This window comes from Cryptotermes secundus, unplaced genomic scaffold, assembly GCF_002891405.2.
Source record: "Cryptotermes secundus unplaced genomic scaffold, Csec_1.0 scaffold454, whole genome shotgun sequence".
NCBI lineage: Eukaryota > Metazoa > Arthropoda > Insecta > Blattodea > Kalotermitidae > Cryptotermes > Cryptotermes secundus.
The window spans coordinates 587,035-599,186 of record NW_019729215.1 but is presented as its reverse complement, the minus strand read 5'-3'; the positions used below and the strand labels follow the sequence as shown (position 1 = coordinate 599,186).

The 12,152-nt window shown below is 41.8% G+C and overlaps 1 protein-coding gene across 2 annotated transcripts in view; it reads right to left on the bottom strand.

Moving 5' to 3' along the window:
* Positions 1–881: 881 nt before the first annotated feature.
* Positions 882–12,152, bottom strand: part of LOC111865478 — an 82,624-nt gene continuing 71,353 nt past the window's right edge. For both annotated transcript variants that reach the window (XM_023853562.2, XM_033751846.1), the window contains 9 exons: positions 11,882–12,109; positions 11,529–11,648; positions 11,126–11,236; positions 10,276–10,420; positions 9,323–9,594; positions 8,262–8,442; positions 5,085–5,362; positions 4,299–4,444; positions 882–3,057 (listed from right to left, as the gene is read on the bottom strand). In XM_023853562.2, the coding sequence (XP_023709330.1) occupies positions 2,833–3,057; positions 4,299–4,444; positions 5,085–5,362; positions 8,262–8,442; positions 9,323–9,594; positions 10,276–10,420; positions 11,126–11,236; positions 11,529–11,648; positions 11,882–12,109 (1,706 nt within the window). In that variant the 3' untranslated portion in view covers positions 882–2,832. The remainder of the gene's footprint in view (positions 3,058–4,298; positions 4,445–5,084; positions 5,363–8,261; positions 8,443–9,322; positions 9,595–10,275; positions 10,421–11,125; positions 11,237–11,528; positions 11,649–11,881; positions 12,110–12,152) is intronic.

The window sequence follows — 12,152 nt, the reverse complement described above, 5'->3', positions numbered from 1 at the left end:
CACTAAGCACAGTCTTACAAAAGAGTTCAGTCCAGCAGTAATCTGCAGCAGGGCCATCTGCATGTAGCAACAGTGAAACGCTCAGTGAGGCATGACCACCCAAGGGCAGAGAATCATTCAGACATGTTGTGTCTGGTCTCATCCCAAAAGGTTGGCCTTCATAATGCATGAAACCAGATTCACTGTGTCACACTTTAAGTACATCTGCCTATGGAGAACTACTACTTAATTTGAAATATTAAGTAAGTCATTTTAAAAATTGTTAACAAGACATATTAAAAAGCAACAGGATACAATGTTACCAACTACCAATAGGACCTCCGTCGAGTGTAACAATATATATTCTTGTCACCATTTCCTCACATTTGCCTTACATGTTTCGGCTCACAAAGAGCCATCATCAGAGGCATCCACAACAAAAATATGGAAACACTTGCACTGCTCAACAATCACAATATACAGTTTTTTGTGGAAGATGTTACACGTATCGGAGCGTAAAACACAACAACATCTAGTACCCCGANTACTTGGACGGTTTTAACTTTAATTTTAACATTAACGACCCGCTTTGTGGGTGATTTTTTAAATGCAAGTGGGATACCCGCACTCGGGGTACTAGATGTTGTTGTGTTTTACGCTCCGATACGTGTAACATCTTCCACAAAAAACTGTATATTGTGATTGTTGAGCAGTGCAAGTGTTTCCATATTTTTGTTGTGGATGCCTCTGATGATGGCTCTTTGTGAGCCGAAACATGTAAGGCAAATGTGAGGAAATGGTGACAAGAATATATATTGTTACACTCGACGGAGGTTCTATTGGTAGTTGGTGATTGATAGTGTAACGGACCAAAATGAAACAATTCAAAATAGGATACAATGTTCTTTTTACAGTATTTACATATCTTCTATCTTATTAGACAAATAAGCCTGAGCAAATATCATAATTCACTTTGTCTTTCACTTTCTCATGTCACGCCATTTTGCTCTTCAGTCAACTCCTCTCAGACTCTGACAAGTATATACATTCACACACTTGTACAAACAGTTCAGCAGCTAACTGCTTCTACATTCTCCCTTGTCTCTCTGCATATAGCATTGCTTTAATGGAAATCAGTCAGTTAAGCAAATCATTTGCGTAAACAGCAATATTAGGAAACATATTGTCACGTGGCTGCATGTAATGCAACCCAAAGGACGGAATTCGTGCATGTACAGACTGTCCATAACATCCTTCGCAGATGCAGAAAATATGGACGCTTGTGCATCTACTATATACATATAAGTGTTTACTATGTGCACTCCACCATCCACACTTCAATTTCTTGCGTTGAGCGACGTTTTTGCATTGCCATTATACTATCAGTATCAGCTTTCGGGACATACTGTATAACTTAACCATTTTGGCAACTTCTTTAATATGCTTCCTGTAATCATGTCTTATGTTTATTTCAGTAACATTATTGACCTGTGTGATGTAAGGCAGTTTCGCAGAAACTACCATTTAACATATTCAGGACCAACCATACATGTACTCGTTTATAATGTTATAATGTGTTCTGTTTCTCTTCATGCCACTTCTGAATACCAACTTCACGTGTTCTATGAAGATTTGAACCTTTGTTCCTGCTCAGAGAATTTAAGTTGAAGAGGCAGTAAAATTTTTGTCCAGTCAAAGTCAGAATAACAACACAAATACTGCCGAAATGAAACGAGTCTGGAGGATGTGTCAGTGCTTGAAAATGTGGAGGCCTAAAGGTTAACACAATAATTATCAGCCTAACCATCAGTAAACATGAAAATTATGTGACATGCAGAGATGGATGCATCTCCTGCCCCTCTATTATGCTCTGCACAGGAGAGTAATCAAGACAGACTGGGGGGAATTTTCAATTGAAACACTGGGTGGTTAGAAACTTCCATAGCTCTGGAGGTCCTTACTGCAGAAGATGAACATCCTTGTACCAAATGTCTTAGATTTCTGCAGATGAGACCCAGAGTTCTCAAAGTGGTGAATATTAAAATTACATTTTCTGAAATGTGACGTTACATGGTTTGACAGATAGGCTGTTATGCTCAGGAGGATTCTATTGGCTTAACCTTCAGAGCAGAAGCAGTGACTTCTTTACAACCCAGAAGACTGCAATCTTAATACTCACTGTAGTGAGAAGATCAGGCCTCAGTAATCTTCTGTCCTCACTTCTCAGTGTGTGGTGTGAAGTCTGCCTACCATTAAACCCTATAGGAAATGTTTCAAATCTCTCTTCTGTTAATTCCTTATCTATTCCACAAAAGGCTTGAAGAGAGAAACAGAAACAAATTCAAATCTGACATGTTTTAAATCTAATGCATGTGCCACACAAATGTTTATACAAAATTTCCAATTTTTTAATAACAGTTAACTGAAATTTCAAAGCATGAACCCTACACTGGAATGTATGAGCACCCAGTGTTCAGTAGCATATATGCTGTTGTAGCTGAAGCTACAAGTGCTTGGTTTCTCTCGACCTCTTCAGTCACACATGGAAGAGAGAGACTAAATTCCAGCAAATAACTTCAAAGTCTTCCACATTACCAATGTGTCATGTTGGTGAGTACAGCACAGTACATTTTGGCACAGCAGCCACTTCGGCATACAATCACAGACATTTGACTTGGTTACCAACATGACTGGCTGAAAATGAGAGTATACAGTCTTACCTTCACTTACAGCAAACTCCAAGAGAATGTATGCCTAAACCTGCTGTATGACTTGCACTACACGGGCATAGCTGTTGCATTATGCAACCTGCACTGTGCTCTTACTCTGGCACTCTCTCCTTCCGTACACTCCCTAATTTAAAATTTCCGCCAGTGCTCTCCGTCGCCGTACGTTAAACGTTGATTTGCGCTCAAAGCGAGAGCCGACAGTCTTCTCAACCCAGCCTCTTACAGCAGTGATGGAGCTGAAAATGGATGGATGGTACCCTTGTCCACAGTTGCTGTGGTAGCTGAGGACTCCCTGCAGCTCCCAGACACCGCCCTCACTGACGCACATCAGTGGTGCGCCCTCATCATTCTGCAACACATACAGCTTTGTCACCCAATCATATATGGATCCTTACACTTCCTCTTCTGTCCTAAAGCCAAATAATCTATTGTATTTGTCTTCAGCTGTCCCTCTTTGTATTTCTGTTTGCATGGTAATGCTACATTCAACATGTCAAGCCAACACTGGATGGATGCACACCCCTTTACCCCACTCTTCTATCCCCTTCAAGCCTAAAGTTACTTCAAATAAGGGGACACTTAGAAGATTCAGTCTGTTTGGCACAGGAAACACTGGGACTCCATAATAAAGCCCAACCAGTTAATGCTGTTCAGGGAGATAATCAGTGTTTATTTTGAGAATCATTTGGAACACAAGAATACACTGTGTGGGCAAAATGAAGAGTTTTAATGTGGTAGCAGCTGGCAATGTACACAGCTACAATTCTGACTTTTAATGAAATAAATGAAAAATGAAAGTACTATAAACTTTAATTCCGTTTCTATGAAGGGAAATTGAGTTTCTGTGAGGCAGTAAAATATATTACGTTCAAACTGATGTCTGAGGCTCTCATAGTGCTCACTGCAGACATTACTGTCATACAGTGTGAGCAAGCATGCGCCTCCAAAACGCTGACAACCACCTACCAGACTACATGGCATCAAGCTCCCAGAAAACAGCTTTCAATCTGGCGCATTTTTCTCCATGTTTAATTACTTAGAAGCTATAATACTTACAAAAAAGGAGGAGACGTCGGACATAAAATGTGTGTTTTATTTTTTCTAAACTTCTGTCTGAAACACCCCTCAGTCTAGTGAGCTGCACTTGACAGGCATGCTGAAGGCATGTTAAGTGTTCACATAAAGTATCTATTATTGCTGTCCAGCTGTAATCAAAACCAGAATGTGCTCACAAATTTTGGCAAAACTGTACCCAGTATAAAACTCAATGCTAATGTCATCTGCAGTTCTCTAGCTGTTACATGTGGACTGACAGACTTTGTGAAGCTAACAGTCACATTTTTCAACTTTGTTTTCTGAATGTGCCAAAAACTATTTTTGTAGTGTACATCGTGTTGTGTATCACAAATATAAGGTTTCTGTCAACAAAATGTAAAATGGTTTTATAATCAATCAATAAATACCCAACACTGACAGCCCAGTATGATAATAGTGATGGCTTCTGACACGCAACAGAAATGTCAGTTGTACAAGGGTTGCAGAAAGGCTAATGTCCACTGAACACATGTTGGAAAGTAGAGCAGAACTCACATAACAAGGAGACTTCTCTGCATCTGTGAAGCCAGCACATATCTCGTCCTGAGTGATGAAACCTGCATAATGCTTGGTACTATTGCAGTCCCTGAGGTCGATGGTCGGCACTGGCAAGTAGTGGAGGTACTGGCTGAAGTTGATCTCTGCAGAAAACATAACATTTATGAAGAAAGCAGTCTTCTGGGATTTGGCACCGCGTATATGTTGTGTTAACCAACGTTTCGGAGGAACGTATCGCCTCCATCTTCAGGGTAGAAGGAAAAATATAAGAAATCCGCAAGCAAAGAGACCGTGAGAACCGGTAAAAGCAGACTGGTCTACAGCACTATCTGATAATGATGCAATCTCAAAGATGTTTGAGATGCAGTATACTGAAAATATGTCTAGTGATAATGAGGTAAGACATCAGATTCCCATTCAGAGGTCTCTGAGTTTGACCCTCAGTCAAATTTATGTACAGAGTTTACTGTTCAGAGAATGAAAGCTTGGATGATGTGAAAGGTAAAACTGTGGACTCGCTAAGAACACCAGCAACACCCTGATATGGAGCCCATGTTAAGCTGGAGGCCCTCCTGCTACCATGACTCCATCAGTTCAGGTAACAGAATTTGCCTTATGAAATGGATTCTACCAACTTCCCTAGATGGGCAGGGAGCTATAATAATATGACTGTGAGAATCTTCATATTGAGCACTCTAATGTTCCTTCCAGCTGTATGTATAATTGAAGTGAAGAATATGTATGACATCAGATGAGAGCTAAGGATTATTTGAGATATCTCACCTCCAGGAGAAGTATAACCCCAGCCAGCAGTGACACAGAGTTGGCGTGGCTCAATTTCCTTCTCTGGCAGGCAGATGGCACCCACATATCGTGTGAACATGAGTGGCTGGCTCAGTTCAATAAGCGCAATATCATTGTTGTAGAGGAACTGGTTGTATTTCACCTGTGGGTACGGGATGATGGACTGAACTTCTCGTATCTGGGTCTCTGGCTTATCTGTCTCAAACATGGACCCGCCGCCAAATGCCACCCAGCTGTCTGCAGTCAGCATTTTGTCCCTGTCGGAACACACAGTTAGTGATGACAATTATTTGCTGGGATGTGACACCGTGCAGTCTGGTGGAACATCACCCACATTTTGGAGGAACCTGCTGTCTCCAAAATATTTGTAACCTTCCAATGTTCTACTCAGCACCACATCCCAGAACGCGGGAATCTTTACAGCCGGTGCACTCACAAAGTTAGGGACCTGCAAACTTCACTCTCCTTTCAAATCCTTGAATAAATAAACAGCTTTACTGCCACAGGTAAGACAGCAAGTATCACCAGCAGATCCAATTCTGAAGACAAATTTCCTCATATATCCCAACAGAGCTGCCTATGTATGTTTACCTTCATGTTCACTGGTGCTAAGGGCTGGCAGCCTGATCTCACCCCCTGCATGTCCTAAGCGTACCAATCCACTCACAGCCTACATGGCACAGTCATTCTGCTGTACTTTAGGGCAAAATGCAAAGGGCCGCTTCCAGACTGTAACTGATCAGCTCAAGGTACATGCTAAAGGGCTGCAGTTCAAATCCCAGTATGTTAATAACAACAGGCTCAACAGATGGTGTGGTTAGTACCTACTTCTCTCAGATGAGAACTGATTTCAATTTCAAATGGTAGTAGGGTGTGGATTGGCCATGCCATTGCTCAAGCAGTTAGTCATTGGCTTCCCACCACGGCGCCCCGCGTTCAATTCCGGGTCTGGTCAAGTGAGATTCGTGGTGGACAAAGTGGCGCTGCGGCAGGTTTTCTATGAGTACTTTGGTTTCCCCTGCCAATCTTCATTCCAACAATTGCTCCACAATCACCCTCACCTATCATCTGGGGCTGGTACAATAGGCCAGAAGTGGCCGCAGTGCAAGGGACTTAGTCCCACCCCACTAGCAATAAAAAAAGAGTAAGGATTGGATTTATCTGGCTCAGGATAGGGACAAGTGAAAGGCTCTTGTGAGCACAGTAATGAACCTTTGGGTTCCATAAAATGCTGGGAAATTCTTGATTATATTTGGCTTCTCCTCAAGAAGGGCTCAGCTCTATGAGTAAATAAGTAAGGCCACGAGTTGACTGTTGCGTTAGAAGGGCAACCAACTGTCATATCGTTCCTTTATTAGATTTGACAAGACAAGGAAGGGTCATGTGAGTGGTAACAGCCTAGCATGGTGCAGCACGCATTTAATCAGCGTACATAATGAAAAGCGTGATACCGAAACGTGTAAATTACCTATACATTAAGAAACCCCTCAGAGAGCATGATGAAAGATTGTGACCACAGCTGTGAACCATTCAGGCACTGCACACAATTATCTATTGTCATTTCATTCATATGAACTTTACAGCAGTGAACCAGTGTCATGTCACTTCCTGCATGTAACCACACACAACAGACCCTCAGATGCACGTCTCATCCCCAGGCAAACCATCAAGTATCACCACTAAAACAATCCTAAAGTACGATCTCCACTTCCAAGTGCTCCAACATCCTACAGCTAAGCACAGCGACAATGATGGGGTGTTACGTCTGGCTACATGTGTTGTACAAACTGCAGATAAAATGCAAAAACAGTGAAGTGCTTCGTAGCAACTCAGAGACAAGTCATATCAGTAACAGCTATGATCACTGTCTGTACCACAGCTTCTCGGTAGAAGAAGTTACCATGTGTTAACACCGTGTTGCCAGGCCGCTACAATGGTACAATGCACAGCCATTTATTCTGTATGGTGCTTATATTTATTTATATTTTTAATACTGTATTTTAGCATCCTGTTGCATTAATATATCCTTTATTTTGTACAGTATACTTCTGTCTACAATGCAGCAACATTGTTTGAAGTCTCCTTGTTTGGATTTATTTACACAGCGGTATGGGTGTTTGTGTGTTATTGTGTAGTTCCCAAGTATGTTGGTGTAGTTATCACATATGCCCCTTTGACTGCAGGTTCTTCACCCTGCTTGTGTAGTAGTGTTGTGTATGTAGAGATATTGCATTCACATGAGATATGAGAAGTTGGACCATCCACAAAGTGCAACAATTTCAGTGAATTAGAGACACCTGATGATGGCCGTGCATGGCCGAAACGTGTCGTGAGAAAGAAAGGGAACAATAATGAGCTGCGCTGTAGATGGAAATATATTGTAGGAAATAAATTATTTGCACTTTATTTAATGATATAATGACACTCTCAGCAATTCAGACTGTAGAGCGTTGAATGATTAGATGATGGTGAATGGATTGGAAAGGAAGCAGTAATGGTCTAATTTAAGGCACTATAGCACCAACATCTGCCTGGTGGGACCCTGGAAAACCATAGAATGAACTCAGACATGATGCTCGAAGTTCTGGTTGTGTGTGAGAAGGATGACAACTTCAGCCAACTTACGCTATTTTTGTGAAACACAGACTTCATGTCTTCAGTGCATGAACAACAGAAAGCAGTAATGTACATGACAACAGTAGAGACAAAGCACTTGGAAAATAAAGATATTCCAGTGAAGCGCAGTCCCCACTTGTTTACATATATAGTACAGGTCGGGCATTTCAAATCAGGCACAATCACCCATGGTCCAGGACAAGTTTGGTTCATCAAATGACCCATAAATATGGGTTCAGTGGGACCAGCAAGCAAAAGTGTGTTGGTAATGTTTGTATGCATGAATATTGTATCAGTACAATTTGATATATCATATTATAATGGTATAGTTCGGCGTTCTGATTACCTAATATGTTGACTACCCATGGTTCAGAAAATTCTGTGGTCTGGCCTTGGTCTGGTCCCAAGGGTGACAAATGTGGGAGCTCTGACCTGTACTTCCTCTCCAGCAAAATTTGAACATTGGAAGAAGTGTCCTGTAAGGTACAAAGGCAAGACTATGCAGTGTTGCAAACCTTACTGTATTGCTGGAGAATGTACCTGAGATGGAGACAGCTGTAAGAGGACAGGAGCCATTTGGGGCTGATAATGCTGGCAGTGCAACTTGACTTGTGTCTCGTGTGGTACAGCAAAGCCACTGATGGCCACTGGCCGTTTGTAGCACCATCCCCACCCACTAGCCGCGCCGCAACTCCATCAGCAAGGCCATGGCTACCACAAGCTGCAACACACATACCACATTCATATATACCAACTTAGTAGTGCAGCACCAAAACCTGCTTACAGTAGAATTCCAAAGCACCCAATCATTTTTCTGTTTCAGAGTTTCTCCATTTGATATGGACACACACTATGCACCTATCAGTTCCACTGCTATCCACTAGTACCATGACATTGCAGAATTAGTGTGTAACAGAGATGGGGGAAGGTTAAAACACTTACCACAGAAAAGAAAAAGCGAAGTATAAAATAAAAGAAAGACAACGGAATGTATTAAATGAACAACAAATAATATGAATGATTTGTCAGACTTTATATTTGAACCACACTTCCAAATTTTTATTTTTTAAGAATTATTTACTTTGTATACATACATATGTTTCCGCCTCAAAAGCAACTTATTGTCATGTCCTACTTCGTTATCAATGCAATATTAACGATTACTGTCTGTTTCTGGAATGAGAAAATAAGTGTAGCATAATTTTAAATGTTAGGATGCTAATGCCTAAAAGAGGATCAATGAAACAACTAGAAAAAGTTGACATATGAGTACCAGGAATCTTCCTGGGGGTAAAGGGTGGCCGGCATTTTAAGGGTGACAAGCTCACCGCCATCTGTGAGCTGATTGTCTAGAAAATGTGGGAGCCTGGATGTCTCAACCCTATGGGCCCCCTGCAGCCTGTTACAGAGAGGACTTTAGTTTGTTTACTGAACTGTGAACAGAATTTTTCACTTTTCATATTTTGATCCAGACTAACTGTAACTAGATTAATGAGGGTTTACTGTATTTTGTTTATGTGCAAACTGGTTTTGGAACATAAAAAGGAAACATTAAATGCAGGAATTCTATGAACAAAAACATAAGGGTAAATGGTACTTACTAAACTCCTGGCATGAGACTTCGACCACAGTGCCCGATGTACAGGAAGACTCATTGCCAGACTTCTGAAGTGATGATGTCAGCTGAGAACTTGCCCCTCTTAGGGGCACTGCATTTCCTGGTTTCAGGGCATAATACTCGCTGACACTGTCACTCACTGGTGGGTTCTCGGTGAAGATGGCCTTACTGTACCCCAGGCTCTGGCAGGCGAGGTCACTCCAGCTGCTGTCCCAGCCATCCCCACAAACAGGGTGCCATGTCCCCTCTGCAGACCTGCTCAACAAAGAATTATACACATTTGTTTTCTTACTTCTAGTCCCCTTTCCTGGAAGGACATACAACTTAAGATGGCCTTCTGCTGTAGCATTATGCTGATATTTGTTAATGTGACCTTCATAAAGAAAAAGACAGTTTAATTTGTTTTTGTAATCCATGTATCCATTTACGTTGTAGTAGAAATGTACTCAACGTCTTCAGATGGATCAGACATATTTGTCGTGATAATGTAACGAAATCCCTGTCTACAGTTTCATAGTGGATGGTGGATTGCATCCTTGACCTGAACACAACTGAATAGTGGGGCCACTGAAAGTAACCTTATAGCAAGGACCATTAAATATGAGTTCCACTCCAAAATTTTGCTTCCAAGGACAAGCATTCTTGTTGGCCATTCCCCCACATAATGCAGTGGACTCCCCCTTTAAGTGTTCCGCAGTTCAGTAATGTCACTCTTATATTTACCCCAGTTCAGTGTTCAAATCCATAGCCCAGAAAGGAACCCGAGATGGATGTGTCACTGTGTTCCACTGTAGTCACCAGTATGTACTGGTCACTGGTATGTACTGTATGTCACAAGAAATGTACTGTGTTTTAAACACAACTAACTTGGAAGAATAACTTACAGAAATGTACTGTCTTTTAAACACAACTAACTTGGAAGAATAACTTACATACCTTATCTGCAAGTTCATTGTGTCATTGTGCAGACGGACACACCCCCATTCGTCGCTCATATCTGGGCAGTGCTCCACAGAGTCACAGACCTGCATCTTCGGAATGCAGCCCCCTGTGTTGCATCGGAACTGGTCCAGTGAACAGTCTGCGCTCAGAGAAAGTGCATTGCATTCATACATGACTAACTCTTTGCGGGTTCTTTTGAGAAAAGCAGTGATGCTATCACCCGAGTGAGTTTCCAAGCATTTCCATTTGAAATGAGATATCGTTATTTTTAGGAGCTCGGTTAGCCCTGTTTATATAGTGATTACAGTATGGATTAGACAACCAGGCAAGAGATTGTCTCTCTTCTCCACAGCATCCAAGGGCCATATCCCCAGGCCATCTACAGTTGAGGTTAAGAATGTGTATGGGTATACCTCCACTTCCCGTCCCCCTCATACATTTTCATGATAGTGCAATGCTTAATTAAGAACAAGCATAAATTTACCTTTACTTTCCACTGTTACATATTTGTTACGTATGAAAAGCCAGGACACTCTCAATTATAGGAGAAACAGTTAATTTCATCCATGTAATCCTAATTAAATGAACTGTGTAAAAAAGGTAAGATAAAGCTATCCCTGTAACAGGCCGTGAAGGCCCATATGGGTGCATTTATACTGTCACTTACATTCTTGTGACATTTCGAGGAGACTATACAATTACATTCACAGCGAAAACAACCTGTCACCTGATCAGTTCGGCATTGCATGAAGTAAACTTCTGTCCATCAAGCAACAGAAGTGGCAGATGAAAGTATTAACAAAGGAGTAAGAAAGTTTAAAATATGTGAAACTGTAGCATTTACCACACAATTTCTCGTCCTCCCCATTAGCGCACTCAGCAATCCCATTGCATCGCCAGGTCATCGGTATGCACCACCGCTCTGGGCAGAGGTACTCATCATTTCCACAGGAACCTAGGATGTCATTGCATCATCACAAAGGACATATCAGTAAATTGATAGCTGACAAGAGATCGCATGTCCTTGCCATAAATAGCATAAGTAGTCATCGGCTCAAACAGAGGTTACTGAGTTCTCCCTTATAAACACAGCTTGCTCAGCCCTGTAGTGGTCAGAGTAATTGCCTGTGCTTAAAGTAGAATGACATATGTGGCACACTGCCTCAGCACTTGGTCGGAAAGTTTTGCATTTAATTTTGTATGTTTGGAACCATTCTGCAGGAACAGTATGACACTTTTCAACTCACTCATGCAGTTGTATTCGTCAGTGTGGTTGTCGCAGTCTGGCTTGCCATCGCAGTGCCACAGGAATGGTATGCAGCGGCCTGATGAACACTGGAACTCATCAAACTGACAGTGCCATTTTTCTGGAAACAGAAATATGATTCTAGCAACGGTACAGAAATTCACACTGAGAAGAAAAGTGGCATAAGTATAATGTGCAAAACGTGTTTTCTTGAATGCTTCTTGCAGTGGATATAACACACAGCGCTCAAAGATATTACAAAATTTACAGCATGCTCTTGCCAACATGTGCCGTGACCAAGCCCAAACATGGCAAATGAAAGCTGCACTTTTCAGGAAACTGACTGTTACTTACCGCAGTTCACCTCGTCACTGCCATCATTGCAGTCCACAATGCCATTACACACCAGATGTCTCTTGAGGCACTGACCACTGGAACACTGGAAGTTGCCGGGGCATCCCTCCTCTACACAGCCCATCTCATCTGACGCATCTGAACAGTCATTCACGGAGTCACACTTTGCCACCTGACTCACACAGTAGGCTCCTTCATGTGATGTTCCATTCACGCACTGAAACTGACCTGTAAAACAGATCACTATCCTTATCCAGTGTAACTTATTTAC